The sequence below is a fragment of the Sceloporus occidentalis genome, unplaced genomic scaffold (genome assembly GCF_023333645.1).
Source record: "Sceloporus occidentalis isolate IW3139 unplaced genomic scaffold, rSceOcc1.0.p SCAF_31, whole genome shotgun sequence".
In the NCBI taxonomy this organism is placed as follows: Eukaryota; Metazoa; Chordata; class Lepidosauria; order Squamata; family Phrynosomatidae; genus Sceloporus; species Sceloporus occidentalis.
The window spans coordinates 12000538-12024424 of NW_028317011.1; the positions used below are offsets into that span (position 1 = coordinate 12000538).

At 40.0% G+C, this 23887-nt stretch overlaps 1 protein-coding gene across 1 annotated transcript in view; it reads right to left on the reverse strand.

Moving 5' to 3' along the window:
- LOC149298839 (platelet glycoprotein 4-like) overlaps positions 1–23887 on the reverse strand; it is a 44819-nt gene that overhangs the window by 6137 nt on the left and 14795 nt on the right. The window contains exons 13-16 of the mRNA XM_089487203.1: positions 5747–5768; positions 5613–5664; positions 2809–2839; positions 2411–2462 (exon numbers count right to left, since the gene is read on the reverse strand). Of these exons, the coding sequence (XP_089343329.1) occupies positions 2411–2462; positions 2809–2839; positions 5613–5664; positions 5747–5768 (157 nt within the window). The remainder of the gene's footprint in view (positions 1–2410; positions 2463–2808; positions 2840–5612; positions 5665–5746; positions 5769–23887) is intronic.

Here is a 23887-nt window from a genome sequence, read left to right on the forward strand (position 1 = left end):
CTGATGCATAATAATTTTTAAATGTTACCATTTTTTTAAGCTTTTATTTTTCCATATTTTTGTATTTTTTAAGAAAATATTTTACTATTCACATAGTGATTAGAAAGCTGGGCTCCATTGACTTGCTTGGATGAATGCAGTACTTTTATTCAACCTGCAAGTGGAGCAAGACTTCTCTAGAGGGTCTGGAGGCCTTCTGTCAAACTTTTCCAACTTTATTTTTTTGACAGGACGAGCGCTATCTTGCGAGTGGCAAAATTACTCGCAGTGACGGTTGTGACCGCTCTCCGCGCGTCCTGGGGTGCGTGTTCGGTGTTGCTGAATCCTTCGTGATTGAGGCATTTCAGCAGCACCATTGAAGTTTAGGAGGTGATCATTGATCGCCTCCTAAACTTTTAAAACGGCCATCAGGGTATGGCGGGTGTTGACTGCCACGGGGAGGGACCAGACATGCCCCATGATACCGATCTCGGTGTTGCCGAATGCCTCTACATCGAGGCATTACAGCAACACCGTTTAAGCGATGAAAGTGATCATATAAGCTTGTTGAATTAAATGACGTGCCTGACCCATCAATGGACGTTAAGGTGTTAAAAATGTGCTGTGAGTGTGTGCCATTCATGATATGCGGGTTTGCGTCGCTAAAAATGTCTTGGCCCTTACTAGGCATATTAAGAAAAAGGTGCACAATTTAAAAATGATCACAGATTTATTTCTATGCGGAACTATAGTCAATATTTGGCAAATGTTTCCTCCAAATAGTTTTGTGCTACAAACACAATCTTGATGTTCTAAATTAAATCACGTGTTAAAAAGAATTGTAGCTTCATCTATGCTAACTAGTTTGCCTGTTCTAAAAAAAAAAAAAAAAAAAATCACTTTCAAATTATATTGATCTTAAAATAGATTGATGTAATAATCAAAGGTATCAGATGCCATAATTAACTATACTCAACTTTTCCACTTTGTATTAGTGTTAGGAAGCATTAGTGAAGAGGTCTGTACTAACCTTAAATCAAGCGGTCCCAATGAGGAAACATGCCCTGAGATTCTTTATTTTTGAACCCCTTAATGACAAAGGCCATACGTGTATGGGCTCAAAATGCATTGTTTTCAATGGGTTTAGGGACCGCTCATTGTCCTTAAGGGGTAAAAGATGGCCCCAAATGTATCATGTGCTTGTTTACATGTTCATATAATATTGACAATTATTAGTATTCCATCCCACAGAATTGTACATTATTTCCTCCAAAATAATCTAGCAATGATACAGCTTGTGCAAACAGTCTCCTTTCTATAAAAAAACCATTGTGTAAAAATATACCCCAGATTTAAATAGATTATTTATTATGCTTATTAATACATTTTGGTTGTTACTTTTTACATCGTCATCACTAGCGAATATCACACTCTTGTTTTATAGGGTGAATCTGGAAAACATGATGCTTTTTCCCCATATACAGTGTTATATGAACTTAATTTCTTTCAGTGTAGTCCTTGTGTTCTTCTACTGAAGAAATTGTTGGCTTCTACTTGTGAACATAAGTAAATAGCCCACTGCAAGTTTTCCGGCATGTGATATGAATGGCTGCTTGAACTGTTTTATATTGAGACATATTATTTTTATTCTTTATGGCTACTGAATGTCAAACTTCTCATTGATGGGTGCTGCCCAGGTTGACCAAAAGGATAATGTGAAACCAATCTCATGGCGTCAGAATGTAAACTTATCAGAATATCAATGTTGATTTAAAAGTTATTATTCTTCCTTTATATCCTTTAAGATTTTGTAAATGTATGTTCAGGAAGATCAGAAACAGTTTCCCTTTGTGAGAAAAACCAATCTTTGACCAGATTTGAACAAATCTGAGCAGTTCTCCTTGCTCACCTTATATATAATGCGGGAAGCATAACATTTTAAAGTTTTTTTTTTAATAATATAACAAACTGATTTCCTAAACATCACACGTATTAACTGAGAAGCTGCTTCGCTTTAAATGCTCCTGCGAAAAAAAAAGAGAGAATCAGTAAAATGTTCCTCTGTGTGTGTGAGCATGGATGTGTAAATGTGTGTGAGAAGTAGGTGTTAACATGATTGTGTATGCTGTTATTGTCATTGAGTATGTATATGTGTGTTGGCATGAATGTGTAAGTCTGTGCAGATGTGAGCGTGTATACAAATATGTGCCGGTGTGTTGGTACGTTTCCTATTTGAGGAGAGGGGGGCTAAGGGACCAATGAAGTGGGTGCCAAAAATAGGATCCACTCCACGTGCCAAATACTATAAAATAATAGTGTGTGTGTATGTATATATATATATATATATATCAAACATACATATATTAGGGATGGCAGACATTACTAACATAAACAAATTGTGGAATGACATTTAAATAATGAGTTTATTTACCTCATGAATCCATAAATGTAGTAGCTAAAGATTGTTGGCCGCTGGTGGTTTACTAAAAATAAATGATGGAAAAGTTAATAAGAATAATTATGCAACATAATAGTTTTCAGTTCTGTTAGCAACTTATTTCAACATCTATCTCTCTGCATATCTACATATATTGTGGCCCCAGCCATTAACAACAACGTAGTTGTGTGCATCCATTTTACTGAATGCATTTGTGTCAGTGTCCCCATGGCAGTGCTGTTTAACTGAAATAATTATTTCCATGTGAAATTATTATCGTAGTAATCGGCCACTTATTGCAGTTATTAGAAGATAACATTGTCCGGTTACACCTGGTTATTTTACAACTTGTGTAACAATTTGTAACAAACTATTCTGTATCGGATACTTACCGTCCCACAAGAAATCTGTTAATTCTTCCTTCTACAATAAAATTAAGAAATTTAGAGAAAACGTATGCATCCCATGCATGTTTAACCCCTTGATGACAATTGCCGGTCCGGGCACGTCACGGAAATTCATGTCGATAACGACAAATGACGTGCCAGGACCGGCACGTCATTAAACGGGTGCAGAAAGCGATCTATTTTCGCTTTCTGCACCGAAACGGCGTTGCTGTAATGCCTCGACCTCGAGGCATTCAGCAACGCCATTATCGGCACAAAGGGGCCATCTCTGGCCCCTCCCCGGGGCGTCAACATCCGCCATACTTTGTATGGCGGCGGACGCCCGTTTTAAAAGCGTTTAGGAGGCGATCAACGATCGCCTCCTAAACTTAAATGGTGTCGCTGGAATGCCTCGATCAGGAGGCATCCAGCGACACCAAACACTTACCTTTGGATGGGCTGTGACCGCTCCGGAGAGCGGTCACAGCCGCAGCTGCCGGTGATCTTCGCCATCTGCAAGATGGCGGCGGTCCGGGAAAATTCAATAAAGAAACAATAAAGTCTAAAAAGTTCGCTAGACGGTCTCCAGACCCTCTAGAGAACTCTGGCTCCACTTGCAGGTTGAATATAGGTACTGCATTCAACCATGCAAGTCAATGGAGCTCAGCTTTCTAATCACAGTGTGATTAGAAAAAATAAATTAAAAATAAAATTAATAATAATTAGAAAAAAAATAGTAAAAAAACAGTAAAATGTAAAAATAATTTCCCACTGATGTCACTATCAGGGGAACCTTCAAGTTGAAATTTTTTTTAAAAAAAATTAAAAAAAAAGGCAAAAAAAAAATATATATATATAAAATATATATTTTTGTGAGCAAGTCCTAAAATTAGCATATTAGCTTAAAACAATTCTCGCATGGAAAGAGTTAAAATACTGGCATATTAAATGCCCATGGGGTGTCTACTTTTAAAAAATTTATGATTTGATGGGGTAAATTGAATTGGCCGGGTTCAACAAGGTCCCAATTAACACGGGGGGAAGGATGGCCACACATCTAATTTCCAATTAGAAAAATGCACACGTACCAAATGTGGCCTTTTAGTTCCCCCCCAAAAATGACAAACCCATGCATGTGGGGTATCACTGTACTCAGGAGATGTTGCTGAACACATATTGGGGTGTCGTGTGACAGCGGCATATACCAGGAGCTGTAAATTCATACATAAAGTAGGTGTGTGTGGGAAAAATACACACACAAAAATACTACTGCAAACTTTAAAAAAAATGCTGGTGGTAAAATGTGTGCATGCAAAGAGTTAAAATACCAGCATTTAAAATACCCTGGGGTGTCTAGTTTTCAAAAATATATGGTTTTGTTGGGCATACTGAAATGGCCCGGCTCAAAGATGTACCAAATAGGGCACGGGCAGTGGATCCCCAAATGCCAAAGTTCAACATTGAAAAATGTGCATGCCCCAAATGTGGCTCTTTTGCCCCCGAACAGCCAGGCAAAATCATTCATGTGGGGTATCACTGCGCTCAGGAGATGTTGCTGAACACATATTGGGGTGTTTTGTGATAGTGACATATACGAGAACTTTTTAATTCATACCTGAAGTAAAATGTGTGTGACAAAACAAATGGAAAAAAATGACTATCACAAAGTTTGACAAAGACTGGTGGTAGATATGGTGCATGGAAAGAGTTAAAATACTAGCATTTGAAATACCCTGGGGTGTCTAGTTTTCAAAAATATATAGCTTTATTGGGCACACTGAAATGGCCCGGCTCAAAGATGTACCAAATAGGGCATGGGCAGTGGATCCCCAAATGCCAAAGTGCAACATTGAAAAATGTGCATGCCCCAAATGTGGCCCTTTTGCCCCCAAACAGCCAGGCAAAATCATTCATGTGAGGTATCGCTGTACTCAGTAGATGTTGCTAAACACATATTGGGGTGTTTTTTGATAGTGACATATACCAGAACCTGTTTATTTATACCTAAAGTAAAATGTGTGTGAAAAAACAAATGCAAAAAAATTACTACCATAAAGTTTGACAAAGGCTGATGGTAGAATAAGTGCTTGGAAAGGGTTAAAATACCAGCATTTGGAATACCCTGGGCTGTCTAGTTTTCAAAAATATATGACTTAATGGGGTAAATTGCATTGGCCGGCTTCAAAGATACCCGAAGTGGCACATGGGGGGAAGAATTACCAGATTTGGAAAAAATGGCTTTGAAATAGCAAAACGCTACCTGTACTTATTGCTCCATAACGTGCAGAAAAAAGCAAAAAAACATAAAAACATTGGGTATTTCTAAACTCAGGACAAATAGTAGAATCTATTTAGCAGGTTTTTTTATTACCTTTTATAGATGAGTAAAAGATTTTTCAACTAAAAGTTAGAAACAGTCATTTTTTTCTAAATTTTTCACCATATTTTATACTTTTTTTAATAGTAAATAATACGATACAATCAAAACAATGTCATCTAAAGAAAGCCCTTCTTGTCCTGAAAAAAAGCAATATCTAATGTGTGTGGGTTCAGTAAACGGGAAAGAAGAAAATTACAGCTAAACACGAGCAGCGCAGAAATGTTAAAACGGCCATTGTCACGAAGGGTACAAAAAGTAAAATCAGCCTTTGTCACGAAGGGGTTAAGTTCTTCTACCATATTCTCGAAAGAAAAACATATTTACATTACTTCTTAGCTTCTGACCCTATATCCCCGTCCCCAACGCTGTGTCCAGCAAGTTCCTAATTGTATTTATTGTATTGTAAACGTAATTATATAATGTATTTTACCATGTCTTTCAGATTTTCCTTCCTTTGATTGATCTTACTGACATATTCTGCACTGTAATCAAATACAAACACTGAGCTATGTTTCTGCAATTTAATACATATGAAACATGGGTGATATATTTCTATCTACTTACATCTCTTCTTGCGACTTGAAATCTGCGGGAAAACACATGTAGAATTATAAAAAGGGTGAGAGAGAGACCCTAAATGTTTAATCTGAGCTGAGAATACATGTTTAACCCGAACAGTAAAATCATATTAACAATATTAAAATAACATGAAAAAAACATATTAATAATAGGGGCAAAAGGATCTTGGTCTTGCAAGCTAGCAATCTATTCTATCATACAATACCATATATTCTTTTTGGATCTGCTAATAGATGAGCATTATAATTGTTCAGGTAAAGGCCAGTGACTTCTGTATATTGAGTGAGGTCCAACGTTGCCCATGCAAACAGTTAAGGTAGCACATGGGAGACTATACTTACGCTTCTTCATTTTTTTGGTCTTAATCTGCGGAAAAAGAATGACGTTCAGTCGTTGGTTGTCTTAAATTAAAATGATCACTCCATTAATTTATATACATAAGAGAAACAACACATGTAGAAGAGGGATCACATAAAACAACCTGTTAAATAATTGTATCAAATAATATAAGATACTTCTATCCCACTTGCTAAAAATATGCCAAAGGGGGAGCTTACATAGCACACTGGTGTCAAATGGAGTCAATCTTTCAATAAATGTAGCCAAAAAATACATGAAACGAAGTAATAAGATAAACAAATGCGTATTCTTACAGGACACTGTGTGTTAGTATGTCTCCAACTACTCAAGAATCACGCTTAATAAGGCGTCAGTCCTCGTTGGTAAGCCTCACATCCAATATTATGTTTTATCGTATATAGCAATTTCACAGCACATGACTGTATTGCTGGGCCAGACACATCCCCTTCCTGAGAATTGCAGTCTTGAGGGCATTTGCCCACGTTCTGCCTTGACGTTTGGGCCATGGTTCCTCGTGTGGGGGAGGGGGTCACCTGAAAATGCAGGTTGAAATGTACAAAGACCATCTGCTCACACCGTAGGAGTCCCCTTCCATAGTCACTGTTTCCCTGCACCTTAAATTAGTTAATTTTATAATTTTGTTCCGTTTAAAACCTTGCTGTTGTCTTGATGTTTCTGTGGGTATATATGCTATAGTCTGTTCAATAAAATGTTAATTCTTGCTGTACCTAATTCAAGGTAGTTGTGTCTACTTATTGGGTACACATAGCAGGGTTCCAAGGTATGCATGCTGACTGGTGCTGGAAGTGATTTCAGGGACAACAGGAGGATACATCTGGGTGATCTCTGGGAGTTACTACAGCTCTCTTGGTGAACCCGTTACACAGCCTTTGTCCCAAAGTGTTCTACAAGTAGAAAAAAACAGTTTGGTCATTAAGGGTTTAAACTGAATGAATTTCTGAAATAAATCAATAACAATACATGGGGAGTGAAATTCACCTCAGAAATAAGTGGGGAACAAATTAATTTTCTGGATCTAAAGATCTATATACAGGAAGGTAATACTAAAAAATATCGTTATTAAGTATATTTACGAGGTAATTGTGAAGTGATTCCCATCTCTGAGGCTTTTTTATTTATTGAGCAGTTGGAGACATACTCACACACAGTGTCCTGTAAGCATATGCATTTGTTTATCTTATTTCTGGAGTCTGGAGCAAGTCTAGGGATGCATCGGTAATTCGGGGGGCATATAGGGGGGTATAAGGCATATCTGTGGGGCAGAGTGGCATATAGGGGTATAAGGCATATGGGGCAGAGTGGCAAAAATTCTTTGTGAACACATAGCCCAGACCAGGTTCCCCAAATGCAGGGGTTTCAGAGGTAGACAAAATGTCTATACATGGAGATCAGTGTCTATAACAAAGCTTGGGGAGGCTCTCTAATGTTGTACAATAGGGGTTCTTTCATCCCATATACACTTAAAATGCACTATAGTGTCAGTCTTAACCTGTCCTCTTTACTCTCCCCATTTCAGGAATGTTGAACTTCTGCTTGTTTTTGCACACCCGTGTGATAATTTTAAGTCTAGGAGGGCACAGTATTTAAAAAAAAATAATCTATATTTAAAAAATATATTTACCAAATACACCAATCAGCCATAACATTATGATCCACCTTTTGCCACCAAAGCAGCCCTGACCCATTAAGGCATGGACTCCACTAGACCTCTGAAGGTGTGCTGTGGTATCTGGCACTACAACATTAGCAGGTCCTTTAAGTCCTGTAATTTGGGAAGTGAGGCCTCCATGGATGCACCTTGGTGCCATGTGTTCTCCAGGTAAGCAGTGCACACGCACACAGCCATCCATGCGATAAAAAAGAAAATGTAATTCACAAGACCAGGCCACCTTCTCTTATTTCTCCGTGGTCCATTTCTTATGCTCACCATAGCCTTTGCTTTCTTTTTTCCCACAATTCATTATTATGTTCTGTATGGTTTGCAAGAATGCAATGTTGTGTATGTTTCCGCCTACATGATGTGATTACTATGTATTAGAGAAATGTATTTTTTCTTTTCTATGTCACTTACACCATGTATGAAATTTCAGTTATATGATATTGTATTCTTGTATTTCTTTACCATTTGTGCAATCAACAGATAATTGATTACAGTTCTTTTGCTCACATGCCCATTGTAGGTGCTTTTGGCACTGGACAGGGCTCAGCATGGGCACCCTGACTTGTATGCAGCTACACAGCCCCATACCCAACAAAAGCATTAACGTTTTCAGCAATTTGAGCTACAGTAGCTTGTCTGTTAGATTTGACCACGCATGCCAGCCTTCATCCCCATGTGCATCAATGAGCCTTGGCCTGATCATGACCCTATTGCCAAGTTCACCACCTTTCCTTCATTGGACCTCTTTTGATATGTACCGACCACAGCAGACCGGGGACAGCCCATAAGAGCTGCCGTTTTGGCCTTTGTCAAATTCGCTCAGATCCCATTTTTCCTGCTTCTAACTCATCAACTTTGAGGGAGAAATGGTCACTTTCTGCCAAGGTCACCTGTGTATTCACCCACTGACAGGTACCATGATAAGATTATCAGTGTTTTTAGTGTCACTTCATCTGTCAATGGTCATAATGATTTATGATATTATGATTCTAAATCTGGGAATTAAAGGGTGTATAGGCCTCAATGCTATTTTCATAAAGAGTTCTAAACCAGAGAGAGACATACTCTTTCATATAAATCAAATGCATTTGAAATGTTTTTATTATGTAGCTATATGCCATAAGACAATAGAGAATATCACAATGCAAAACCAGGAAAAGATAGAGATAATGTATGTTGAACCCCCAACAGTAATCATACGTAATATTTGTCATGGGGAAGAACCTATTAACAATGTGCTGTTATGTTGTTATGATGGTGCATTCCCTTGTAGCAGGGCTCGACAAATCCCAGGCGCCAGATTGCCATGGCGACTGATAATTTTGTCCTGGCGCCTAGGTGTTTGTGAGCCAAACCTATAATTGGGTCCAGATTGCGGCGCTGCAGGGCTCTTGGATCCTCCTTTCCGGCAGCAGCGGACGTCTGTGCGATGCAGGCAACCCCGCTCACTGAACAGGGCTGTCACCTCCCACGAAGGTCACTGAGTCGTGCTGGCCAGCTGACTCAATTCTATTTCGGATCAACGGGGACAGCTTCTTAAAATGCCACCCCTGTCGATTCGAAATAGATGTGATTCAGCCGGCGCCGCTCAATAACTTTTGTGGGCGGCACCAGCGCTGCTCAATGCCCTTTGTGAGTGGTGCCAGCCCCGTTCAGTGAGGAGGGTGGAGCCGCCGGCAGCAGCAGCGGGGTTGTCTGCATCACACAGATATTTGGCAGTGGGAATCCAACAGCAGCGGGAGTGCACATCGGGGTCTTCAGTCGGGTAAGTTGATGTTGCTGGGGGCATGCTTGGCAGTGGGAGGCTGGGACAAAGATGGCAATGGGAGACTGGGGGCAAAGTCAAATTCTGTCCCCAGTTTCCCATAGGCATCTTTGTCACTAAACATGGGACTATGGGAAGCTATTTAGTGACAAAGATGCCTATGGGAAACTGGGGACAGAGTTAATGGGATTAATTAATGGTAGTTAAAAGTATGCACTGGTGCTTTTTAGTGTGGGTGCTGGGGCAAAGTGTAAGTGCAGGGCAAAGTGAGGGCTAGGGTAAAGTGTGAGACTGTGAGTGCTGGAGCAAAGTGTGAGTGTAGGGCAAAAAAAGTCCTGGCTCCTAACTTTTTTAGCTAGCTCCTAGATTTAAAACAAATTTGTCAAGCCCTGCCTTGTAGGTTTGTTTTATTGGATGAGCTGACTGCTGCTTTGTTGTATATGCATATATGAACAGAATCATTGTGCAATGTTGTTGATACAGTGTGTTTTTCTTTAAATGATATATATCAATTAACAACCCATCCAACCCCCACCTACCCAATAAAGACACATATGCAACAAGTTTTGTGGTAAGGGCTTTAAACCACAACTTTATTAATCAACTTCAGTATTCAGTATTTCTGAACATAAAAGTACTGGCTGTAGGGCAATGCTTTCAGCAGCCAATGGAGCTTGGCTCACCAAACTCATTTTTTGTTGGACCTTTCCACCATCAAGGACCACTGGGCAGGCGCCTCCTCCTGTGACAGCAATAATAATTAACAGAAACAAAACAACACAAAATAACAAAACAAAAAAGCTGTTGCAGGCCTGAAGAGCAGTGGCGTCGGCAGGGGGGGGCCAGAGGGGGCCATGGCCCCCCTAAATCATGCTGTGCCCCCCGGTGTGCCCCCCCAATTGAAACGCCGTCTTTTTTTTTTTTTTTTTAATAGATCCGGAGGAGAGAGAGAGAGGCGACGAGCGGTCGCTGAGGAATAAGTTCTCAGCGACCGTTCGGCGCCTCTCACTCTTTTCCGCGACCGCGAGGCCTCTGCCTTGGTCGCAGTGCTGGCATTTCAAGCCGAGCGCCGGTATATGATGTCATATCCGGCGCTCAGCAATGAAGCCGCGCACACTGCGGCAGAACCAGGAAGACAGAGACCTCGCGATCCCGCCGCTGGACTTCTACAAGCCCAAGGTAAGTGAACTTCAAAGGGGGGGGAGGAGGGTAGAAAGTTAGGAGGGGGTTAGAGAGTGAAAAGTGGTAGATAGGAAGTGAGAAGAGGTAGATAGGGATACATTGGGAGGGAGAGAGGGGGTAGATAGGATAGATTGGGAGGGAGAGGGGGTAGTTAGGATAGATTGGGAGGGAGAGGGGGTAGTTAGGATAGATTGGGAGGGAGAGGGGGTAGTTAGGATAGTTTGGGAGGGAGAGGGAGATATTAACATATATTGGCAGCAGGGGCTAATATTAATATTAATTGGCAGCAGGGTCTAGTATTTATATTCATATTGGCAGCAGGGTCTAGTATTTATATATATATCGGCAGCAGGGGCTAATATTAATATATATTGGCTGCAGGGGCTAAGTTTATATATATATATTGGCTGCAGGGACTAATAATATATATTGGCAGTAGGGGCTAATATTAATATATACTGGTAGCAGGGTCAAATATTAATATATATCGGCAGCAGGGTATAATTTTTATGTATATCGGCAGCAGGGTATAATATAAGTATATATCCGCAGCAGGGGCTAATATCAATATATATCCGCAGCAGGGGTTAATATTAATATATATCAGAAGCAGGGTGTAATATTTCTATATATTGTCATCAGCAGGGGCTAATATTAAAGAATGAGAAATAACTGCCTAACGTGTGTGTGTATATGTGTATATATATATATATATATATATATATATATATATATAGTGTATATGTACCGTTTTATAATTGGCCCCCATACTTTGGTTCCTGGCCCCCCATGTGCCCCCCCTAAATATGAAAGCTGGAGACGCCACTGCTGAAGAGGGTACATCTCACCTATATGCAGTTATGCATACCCCGATGTAACAATGCTATAACTTCTCCTAGACCAATGGTGCCACACCGTAGTGACTGATCAGTAGCCGTGCCCATCCCCAGCCGGTTTGGGGTGGCTCTTTTTATTTACTACTAGAAGTAAACTGTATCAAACATATTTCAGTCACGTCATTCACTTATTATCTCTGTTTAGTTGCAGCAAAGATGACCGTGGTAATTTTGTCAAAATCTCCCCATCCCCACAGTTTTCTTAACAAAATATTTTGGAAGCAGTTGGATCTAACCAGTTTTTTTCAGGTCCATATATACAGGGTGAAAACCATGAGCTGATATCAAAGTCTAAAGTGTTGATAGATAGGGTGAATTAAGTAGAACATTTTATGTTTGAATCAGTGATAAATTATTGTACAGGACAAAGTGCTTTCAATTTAAAATGGTTAAATATTTCCTTGCAATTTACCAGATAAGTTATTACTTTTTTGGCCAAATAAATAATGATAGCTAGAACTACTGTAAAAGTAACATCAGCAGCTGAATTGGGCTCAAGTTGCTCAGTGAGTTCACTATTCCAAGATTAAAAGATATGACGTATATGTATATGACACCTACTTTTTGTTGCCATAATGTATTGAAATGTATTCAAAAAGTAACCAACTTTTAACGATAGACCATTCCTTTAAATAAGGACAATGCACTGCATTATCAATGATTGTGAAACATGTCACACTTCCTGTAAGAATCATTAGTAAAAAGAAAAAAAAAATCAAATCATATGATTTTGCAGTTGAATTACTCCACCCAGTACGTGAATGATGAGAACTCATGCAACATAGTATGTCCAGAAATGTATGTCAAGCTGTAAATGTACGGTTTCACCAATTGTGTACATGTTGGTTATCCTAAAGCAAGACGTGAAAGAAAAAATGAAATACACATGAAATGGTTCATACTAGCAAATTAGTATAATAACATTTTTCCTTTGAGTCTTACTGTGTTGAAATTACTTAGCTTATTGCTTCTTCCCAGGCAACCTTGAATTCTATTAGTGTGTTAGCCTTCACTCCACTGGGAGGAATACTCTGTGCAAGAAAATGTGTACACATTATACTTCCATTCTCCACTGGATCTTATACAATCACTTTTTTTTCTTTAATATCAATGTGGTCCAAATACAGCCACATTCGTAATTAGCTCAAAAAACTAAGGAGGACCATGCTCAAAGGAGTTTACAATCCATGATTTAAACAATTATTGGGGTGTGTACTGCTCCTTTAAATGTGAGAAGTAGTCCCTTATCTCCCTTCATTGCTATTGAAAATAACTGCATGTTATGAAACACATCAATTGAACTTATCTTCAAGGTTAGCTCAGCCTGACAATCACTAGACAATCACAAGATTATGCTTTTAGCCTTTGACTCCTGATAAGACACACAAGAAAAAATGTTTACAAATAGCATTCACATATGAGGTTTTCCATTTGTCTAGCAGCCTTTCAAATAGGTTCAAATAGGTTGTCTGAATGAATACCATTATGTTTAACCATTTGCATCTCTACTAATATTCCATGCAGGCGAGGCTAGCACCTTTACTCTTACCCCTGGTCATTAACATTTGTACTGGCACACATATCTACACTCACACTTGTACACACACATTAAAACAATGTGTGTTAACACACCCATACGAATACACACTTATTAAACACATTAATTCTAACAAACACATTAATGTTAACGCACATTAATGTGTATATACTCTAGGGCTGAAACAACTAATCGATAATAATCGATAATGAAAATCGTCTATGATTTTCATTATCGATTAGTCAAATCGATTTTTATCGATTATAAAAAGAGGGTTTTTTTCAGAGCAAATGCTCTGAAAAACGCCTCTCCTTATATAATCCGACCTCAAACAGAGATCGGATTATAACACTAGAATCCAGATCCCCCGCAACGCTGCAGGAGACCTGGATTCCCCTCACTGTCGGCCGGTCTCTCACTTCCATTTCTCTCCCCCCTCCCATACACCCCTCTGACTCCTCCCCCCTCCCATACACCGCTCTGCCTCTCTCCCAACTCCCTGGTATTTTGTGAACCTCCGTTGCTGACAGGCACTTTCACCGCAGCATAAGTGAAGGGCAGTAACGGAGGCTGTCTGTGCGATGCAGACCCCCACCAGCTGACAGAGAGGATGCTTCTCTGTCAGCCGGTGGGGGTCTGCATCGCACAGACAGCCTCATTACTGCCCTTCACTTACGCTGAGGCTTCTATGAAGCTGCAGTGAAAGTGCCTGTCAGCAACGGAGGTTTACAAAACACCAGGGAGTCGGGAGGGAGGCAGAGTGGTGTATGGGAGGGGAGAGGAGTCAGAGGGGTGTATGGGAGCCACCCTCCCATACACCACTCTGGCTCCTCCCCCTCCCATACGCTACTCTGCCTCTCTACCCGGCTCCCTGGTGTCTTGTGAACCTCCGTTGCTGACAGGAGGCAGAGTGGAGTATGGGACGGGGAGGAGGAGGCAGAGTTGAGTATGGGAGGGGGGGAGGAGGCAGAGTGGAGTATGGGAGGGGGGGAGGAGGCAGGGTGAAGTATGGGAGGGGGGAGGAGGCAGAGTGAAGTATGGGAGGGGGGGAGGAGGCAGAGTGGAGTATGGGAGGGGGGAGGAGGCAGAGTGGAGAATGGGAGGGGAGGAGGCAAAGTGGAGTATGGGAGGGGGAGGAGCCAGAGTGGTGTATGGGAGGGGGAGGAGCCAGAGTGGTGTATGGGAGGGGGAGGATCCAGAGTGGTGTATGGGAGGGGGAGGAGCCAAAGTGGTGTATGGGAGGGAGAGGAGGCAGAGTGGAGTATGGGAGGGGGGAGGAGGCAGAGTGGAGTATGGGAGGAGGCAGAGTGCAGTATGGGAGGGGGGAGGAGGCAGAGTGGAGTATGGGAGGGGGAGGAGGCAGAGTGGTGTATGGGGGGGGTATTAAGAATTTCTGGGCATATGGGGGTATAAGGCATATCGATATTAGGCATATAAGGGGGGCATAAAACATATCTGGGGTAAAAGGTATATCAGGGGGCTCAGTTGTATATCACTGGCATATAAGGAGTATAAGGCATATCGGGGGCACAGTGACATATCAGGGGGCACAGTGGAATCTCTGGCATATAAGAGGTATAAGGCATATATGGGGGCACAGTGGAATTTGGCATATAAGAGGTATAAGGCATATATGGGGGCAGAGTGGCAAGCTGGGGGTCAGATGTGCATAACTGGGGGCAGTTTGGTAAATAAAAGAAAATATAAATGTGAGATATAATTAAATATGAGAAATAGTTATATGAATTAATATTTACTAATAATTTTGTTTTAAAACCTAGTTTGAGAAACACTGTGTTTGGGTTCTTTGGTAGCTTTCATTATTATGTCAGTAAAATAAGAAGGTGAATAGAGAGAGGCCATTGCAAAAAAAAAGAGATGAAAGTGTAAATGTACGTTTTTTATTACATTATCTTAAATTAATCGAAAAAATAATCGGCCAACTAATCGATTATTAAAATAATCGTTAGTTGCAGCCCTAATATACTCATGCTAACACTGAAGAAAATGTCCCAACCTGTGCATTTTTTTCCCCTTAAGATACCTGGAATGTTCTGATCATGGACATGGAAGCGTTGCTGAAGTGTAACTTCTGTAGTCAATTTCATTGCATAGAAAAAAAAATTGTTGTGTGATGTGGGAGCTCAGACCTGGGTCTACTTGATGCAGGTGCCCTCTCCTGCAGCAGAGGTATTTGCAGAGACAGATTCCATTGGGAGTGTATGATCAGCATGGCAAAGCTAGCTTCCTAGGATCAGCCAGTAAGAAGTTCCTTTTGTAAATCACATTTAATCAGGGGCGTACCTAGAGTATTTGGCACCTGGGGCGGATCCTGTAAGTGGCACCCCACCAAATGTAAAGACATCTACAAAATTATGTTAAGAATATTTATTGCACCAATTTGTAAACTGTATGTCAACTGTAAACAACAAGAAATCTGAAAAAATAAATTAATAACTTATAAGTAAAATAAATACGTTTAAATAACATTTTACTGAACATATAATAGTACTTTCTTTAATAACCCTCCAAAAAAAACAGCGTCCACATTGCCCACATAGAACCTGACCAGCACCCAAATTACACACACATAGGACATCTTTGTCCCCAAACAGCCCAGCATGAGTCAGCATTGTTCCCAAACAGCCGAGTGTACGCCATCTTTGTCCCATGAACACGCTACCTGTGCCATCTTTGTCCCATAAACACCCTGCCTGTGCCATTTTTGTCCCATAAACACCCTACTTATACCATCTTTGCCTTTTTGACAAATCAACTATACACCTATGATTAACACAAACACTTTTACAGTCACTCACTAATTCACTTTCATTCACACAATTCATTCACACAATCATTTATTCTTTCACACAAATTATTTACACATATTCATTGATGCATTCTCACAAATTCATTAATTCTCTCACTCATTCAAACAATTCATCCACACATTAATCCATTCATTTTCGCTCTCTCATTCAGACTCTTTATTTCAATATTCTTGCTACCCTCTTTTCTCCCTATCTACCCATTCTCACCCCCTTCTCACCCCCTTCTGCCCTATCTACCCCTTCTCACTCCCTTCTCCCTATCTACCCCCTATCCCCCCGTCTCACTCCCTTCTCCCTATCTACCCTCTCCCCCCTTTGAAGTTCACTTACCTTTCAGGAGTCCTGCGGTGGGGGTGCAAGGCCTCTGTCTCCCAGCTCTGCCACTGTATGGAACAGTATAGAGTGATGGGAGTTATGATGTACTTTAGAGCATAATTATATAATGAAAAAGACATTGGAAATGGTACAGCATAACACCCATCACTCTCACACACTTACCAATCCACACTTACCAATCCACAGATTCCACACATACCAATCCACAGATTCCACACATACCAATCCACAGATTCCACACATACCAATCCACACTTACCAATCCACATTTACCAATCCACAGATTCCACGCATACCAATCCGCATTTACCAATCCACAGATTCCACGCATACCAATCCACACATACCAATCCACAGATTCCACACATACCAATCCACACATACCAATCCACACATACCAATCCACAGATTCCACACATACCAATCCACAGATTCCACACATACCAATCCTCAGATTCCACACATACCAGTCCTCAGATTCCACACATACCAATCCACACTTACCAATCCACAGATTCCACACATACCAATCCGCAGTTACCAATCCACAGATTCCACACATACCAATCCACTCTCACTGTCACTCTCACTGAATGATTTCCTACCTTTCCTCTTTTCTTCTTACAGCAGTCAGCTCCTTTTCTTCCTCTTCGCTCCTCTTCTTCTGTCTTCTTCCGGTTCAGAGGGCACGGACGGCGGTGGGCGCGGCTTCAGTGTTGTGCGCCGGAATCTGACAACAAACCCCGGCGCACAGCAGCAGTTGCCGCGTGGATCGCGAGGGAGCGGTATCGGAGGTCTTTAACAGACCTCCGGCTCCCTTGAGTGATTTTAAGCCGGTTCAAGGGAACTGGCTTAAAATCACTCAAGGGAGCCGGAGGTCTGTTAAAGACCTCCGATACTGCTCCCTTGCGAGCCTTCTCCTCCAGCGGCGGACATTACTGTCCGTCTCTGGAGGGGTGCCGGGTGCCGGCAAGTTGGCACCCCCCTGATGAGCGGCACCCGGTGCGGACCGCCCCCCGCTAGGTACGCTACTGCATTTAATTGACATTTGATGGCCATTCAATTAGCTGACTACCTGTCACGCAGCTTTGTGGGAACGAAAACTTGATTTGCGTAATAGTCCTCCTCGTTTTGTTTGTAGTTACCTTCCTGTCCCTTAAATATGATTCATGAGAATGGTACTGACTAGAGCATCCCAGTACTAGACTGAATTGTGTCCCGACTGCTTATGTATATAGGGCTGTATATGTATATTAATTTTCTGGAGGAGCCCCCTGTAACAGTGTTGCCCCAGGGCCCTATCTTCCCCTGAACAGGTAGGACTAATGTTCTGCAGGGTCATGTTCACAGCAGATGATTGTTTTTCCTATGCACCTTGATCTACGTCATCACAGTGCCGTTTAGCAAGATAGGACTTATCAGTTACGTGACACACACCTTATTGCAGAAGACTGTAAACAGGGACTAGAGACTGTGAATGTAAGGAAGTGGCCATATTCAATGTTCAACATTTGTTTAGGAAATCCCCCTGCAGACAACAGCAAAATACTGAAGGCTGTAACAAACCACTGAAATGTAATAGTTTTTGGTGGTATAGCTGTGTAGTTAGTAGGATACCAACATGTGCTGCTGCTCGATCAAGCAGCATCTTCCTGAATCATTTTCTGATGATGTCAGATACCCTTTGTGTGAGTTCACATATTGGTGAAAATCCAGGTGAGTGTTCTTATTAAAGCCCCAGATAAGCCAAATAATAAAATAAAACATTAAAGTTAAATCCCTATTAAGGAAGAATGCATATCATAGCTGCAACTGCTCTTTTCCTCCATTGTCTAACTACTCCAGTCTCTTACTATTATTTAGCTGCTTTAAGTAGCCAAAGAGTAACCGAAGAATGCTGCCATTGAAATCAACAGAAGTGCTTGCTGCACACACCCACACACATGTCTGAAAAGACCCGCCCACAGCAGTCATCTAACCAGTATAGGAGCTGACTGGAGATAAGTATGCCTTATGCAGGGGGATGGAGGAGTCCTCTCTCTCCCCTTTTTTATTAGCCCTTTCACCTCTCCCATTTCATTTTATGTCTTCCTTTCTCTGATCCTCCTCTTTCTCATCACTACAATTTCTTTTTTTTATCTCATCTCTCCCATTTCACCCTTTATCTCTCCTCTTTCTCATTACCGCCTTTATCTCCCCGTTCTTTTTATCTCTTCCCTTCTCATTTGTCCTCCTCTTTCTCATCATCTATCCAATTACTCCCTTTATCTCTCCCTATTATTACTTCCCTCTGTCCCCATCTCTCTTCCTCCTTCCCGTATTGGTTATTTTCCCCCTTTCTTGTTAACGCTGCAACATTTCCTCATCCCTAATTTTTTCTCAGTATCCTCTCAATATATCTCCCCTTTCTCGCCATATATCATTTTTTCTTATTATCCCCCCTTCTCTCCCCTGCTTCTCCTCATTATCTCTACCCTATATATGTCTCTCTCCATTTTCTTACTAGTTCTCCCCTTTTCACCTAGCTATCTCCCCTTTCTCCCCATCACTTAACTTGCGGAAGTCCTGTGGCGGGAGCACTAGGCCTCTATTTTACTACTTTGTCGAGGTCAGAGACCTCATGCTCCCACCACAGCAGCCCTTCTCCCATAGCGGGCAATTCTGTCCACTGCATAAGAAGTGCACCCACAATGCTCTGCTCTCTAGGCAAGCGCCTACCTTGCCTATAACTAGAGCCACCCCTGTATATTAGGCATGTTGTTGCTCAAAATACATTTTTCTATGCTATATTTCTTTGCCACCTGAATGGAGTTTTCCTCAGGGCTAAATGTTGCTCTCTCATATCAATAGAAACACTTCAACGATTCTAACTGAAACCAGCCAAACACATTCTCTTCTTGAGAAAATCTAGTTTACTCCTATTTTCTAATACAGAAATCCACAGAGCATTTTGGTTACTGCCAGAATTTGTCCTGTGGGTGCCATTCCTTAGCACGCCAAAACATTTAAGGAACTTTTCCACATAGGGGATCATTTAATATATACTCCGTTCTGCATTATGTAGAGAGTAGTAAATGATAAGGTAACTGTCACTTTGTTTTTCTCTTTAATGCCCCCTCTCTTAAAACTGTTTTTTTTTTAAATACTGCAGTTGCCTGTCAGTCGTTCTTTCCAATGCACTCTTCTGTATACTAGATCACAGCAGTCCCACAAACAACAAAGCTTTATAGAGCCATGTTTACACAGTGATGACCAGTGACTGTGCTTGAGTGAAATGGTTTGTGTAATGAGAATTATTAGAAGAGCTTAAGGTTAACAGTGACAATGAAGAAAGTTAAGGGCTCATTTTTCTTAATACTATGGCTAGGGGTTTTAGCATCTTCAGATCCTTAAAGTGAGCTTGTCCAATGGACTTATCATACCCATCAACTTGCCTACATTTAACAGGCCAGCAGCCTGAACATAGTCAAGCTATCTAATGGTGCTGCCCTGTTCATTGAGCCCTGTAGACTAGGTTATAAAATAAACTTTAAAAAAAACAGTGCAGTTCCTATTCCTGTCACACTTGATGATTCTGTCAGATTTTGCAGTATTTCTTCAATACTTAACAGGATCAGAGGGGATGTGCCAAATACTAAAACACACAGGCTCACCAAAATTAGACAATGGAAGACTGGAAGAACGTTGGCTGGTCTGTTGTGCCTCGATTACAGTTGCAACATTTAGACGGCAGGGTCAGACTTTGGCGTAAACAACATGAAAGCATGGATCCATCCTGCCTTGTCCTTGGGGGACATTTTCTTGGCACACTTTGGGCCCCTTAGTACCAATTGAGCATTGCTTGAAAGCGACAGCCTACCTGAATGTTGTTGCTGATCATGTCCATCCCTTTATGACCACTGTGTACCCATCTTCTGATGGCTACTTCCAGCAGGATAATGCATCATGTCACAAAGCTCACATCTTCTCAAATTGGTTTCTTGAACATGACAATGAGTTCACTGTTTTCCAAGGCCTCCACAGTCACCAGATCTCAATGCAATAGACTACCTTTGGGATGAGGTGGAACAGGAGATTCGCATCATGGATGTGCAGTCGACAAATCTGTAGCAACTGCGTGATTCCGTCATGTCCATATGGGCCAAAATCTCTGAGGAATGTTTCCAGCACCTTGTAGAAAGTTTGCCATGAAGAATGAAGGCAAAAGGGGGTCCAACCCTGTACTAGAAAGGTGTACCTAATAAAGTGGCCAGTGAGTGTATAGGGTAGGGGAGAGGTTGTGTCTCTATATGCACTGGTTTTTTTTTTTAAACAAACAGAGTACTGGCATCTCATTTCTTACAAAAAAGCACCAATTCTAAGCCACTAAAATATGTATAGGTCCAGTGCTATTCATTGATATTCAATGTTTCCTGTGATATTTAGAAAATAGAAAATGTAAAAAAAAATCAGAATGCCATGCACTACATTTAAACTGGCTTAATATACTGCATGCATCAGTAAAAATCGTCAAACAAAATCATACATACATTTTGCATTGGCACAATGTAAAATACTAATACATTGAAACATTGTCTATAATACCACTTAATTGTCTATTATGACATAACCTCCATCAATGTGATCTTTATCTATAAATATGATGTTACAGCAAAATAAACAGTACATTATTAAAGAGTTTGTATTGGTTCCACGTATAGAAAAACACAAGTAGTATAAAGCTGGTCGCCATATATACTGTAGTATTGATTATGTTAATGTTATATCATGTTATATAATTATTACTTTGTATCTCTTAGAAAAAGGGGGAAAAATGGTGAAAAAGAGACTGCCCCCTCCACCCAGCACTAGGAACCTATGTGAAACCCAAAGTAACAAATCCTAAAAACCCAAAGATTAACCCTACTAAGAATGAATAAGTAACCAAAAATAATAAATAAAATTATGTCCCTATTCCTGAAATTATTTAAAAAAAAAAAAACAATTGTAGATCATCTGCATAGGTCTCTTCTAGGAATGCCACAGCTTTGCCTTACATTTTCCATTAAACGTATATTTCCCCTGGTGCTCCCCTCACTAAACACCATAGACAGGCGTCTGTAGGCTTGTTCTACATTCAGAATCAAAATGCAAGGCTTTAAATATACATTTGATATGTGGTGAAAGTGCTTTACATGATTTTATTATTTTTTTCTCATTCTATATTCTTCCCCCTTTATAGACTTGCTATATAAACGTTCTTATGCTAAGGGTGCAATTATAAATGCTTGTTTTAATGCTGTTATTTGATATCGACAAAACAAATGACACGTACATTTTAAAAAAGCAATGTTTATTTTGTTTACAGAACTTTAAACATAACACAAATGTATCATTCTTAATCACATATCATAATCTATACACAAAAAGATAATCTATAACATGTTTGATGGGCTCTATTCACTGAATTGGAGGTTTGCGGTACAGCTAAACATTCTATCACAGAATTCACTATGCATTAGGGAAGGGTTAACACCTGTGAGCGTCTCCTGCGAGAAAGACTGAGCTTTCGCTGAATAATGCATAGTTATTGCTGCACAGGTGGGGGCCTTGGTGCAGTTTCTCCCCACAACCCCCCAAATAAACCTACACGCTCTTTATTTCAGAGAAAAATGTATTATAGTAAATAAGTCTGTTCCTGTCATTCATGCAATTCAACAACCTAGATTGTCTGTGTAACAAATATATACCGTATATATGGATCCATCTATGCTCGTTCTAGGAGATATAAAAGAGGTAAATCAGCCTTAAGACCTTGTGTTAATAAACTGTTGTATAGGTAATAAAAGTAAATGTAAAAGAAGTATACATAGCATATGCCTTCTGATTTAATTGCTAATATATTTTCTTTATACTTATCGTACATCGTACAATTCAATGAAATAGCTTGTCAAGGAACAGACATTTTATAATATGCATCTAAAGTGCGGTTTTCAATAGCTGGAGGAAAACGTCTCTTTGGTACATATTCTTCCATGAATTGCAATTGAAAAATTAGATTAAACACAGTAATTCATTCTATTTCAGTTCATTAATGTGACCCTATCATGTGAATATCTATGTTTTTATGCATTTCTATTCAGTTACTTGGGGTAGATTTCTTTCAAGTTATGAAATGTAGCCCAAAGTATATACAACTTGGCATTTATTTTTCACATGAATAGATGCAATAATTTCAAGTAAATTACAACAATAAAGTGCAAAATGTTTTTTTTTTAAAAGTATGGAACTTTTGAATAGTAGTATAAAATCCTATTTAGTTGTAAAAAACCTTTTCATTTCAATGAGTTATGTGGACACCACTCCTCTGTCTTAAATTTCTGAAAATGTGGAAAATGACATTAAATCTTAGCAGCAGATTTCAATTTAAAGCTTAAGCAATGATTTGAATCATTCATGCAGATATGTATATTTGTGTTTCCATGTGAATGTTTATTTATTATTCCTGATGATCCGCGAATTGCAAAGTACCTTCCAGGTAGTGCTATCCATTTTTTTCTATCCGTGTTTACCTAAAAAAAAAAAAAATAAAGTACGTGTAATTATGCATTTAACATCACTGAGCAATGTACACAATAGATATTGCATGCCTATGACTTTTATTCTGGTAAAGTTAAGCTCAATGTTGATTGATTTCATGGAATACTTTTAAAAATTTTGAATGATATGAAAATTGCTTATTATTTTCTGTCATCAAGTTTGTATTTGTTATTTGTATAAGATGCAATGTGTCCATTTTCAGAACTTTTATTTTATGGCTTAATAAAAACTGCCTTTTAACACACACTTTCTGTATATAAACAAAGCATATGTAGAAATAACCAACTCATTGTGCGATACCAGCACTCTAGCCCATTAATATCCATCCTCTGAATGTAGCGGGGTACATACCTTTGGTTGAGGATACAATTAACTAAAATCTGACAACCTCTGATTTGAAACAACTCATGGGGGCAAAACAGGTAAATGACATAGTAGTAATTAAATTTTAAAGCTGTATGCTTTTTTTGCAATAGTATGGATAAAAGGAATTATAGAAAATTCATAGTCACATAGCAGAAATAAAATTGACTGAACTTATAGCCTTAATTAATACTTACTCATTGCAAACCATGATCACTTTAGTCCCCTTCTGAATGTGGTTATTCCACATTGGCTTAAAAAATTGGGCCATAATACCCAGCTTTGGTTTTAGAGGCATTGGTAAGGGAAACAACGTTTGCCTTATTAATGCTTTTTACAATTACAGTTGTAATGGTAGTTGCTGCCCACTTCCTGGTATGCAACACAGCCAGGTTTCTTGCACTTGAATGCTCTCTCCCCTGGCACTAGGTTTCAAGATTGAATATTGATAGTATCCATCGAGCAAAATGTCACAGTAGTCTGTTTACAAAAAAAAAGAGGCAAACCGCTTCTATAGTGGTTGGAGGTAAGCAGGGCTGTTAGTTCTCTGAGTTCTCTAAATGTAAAAAAAAAACCATAATATTGTCAGGAACAAT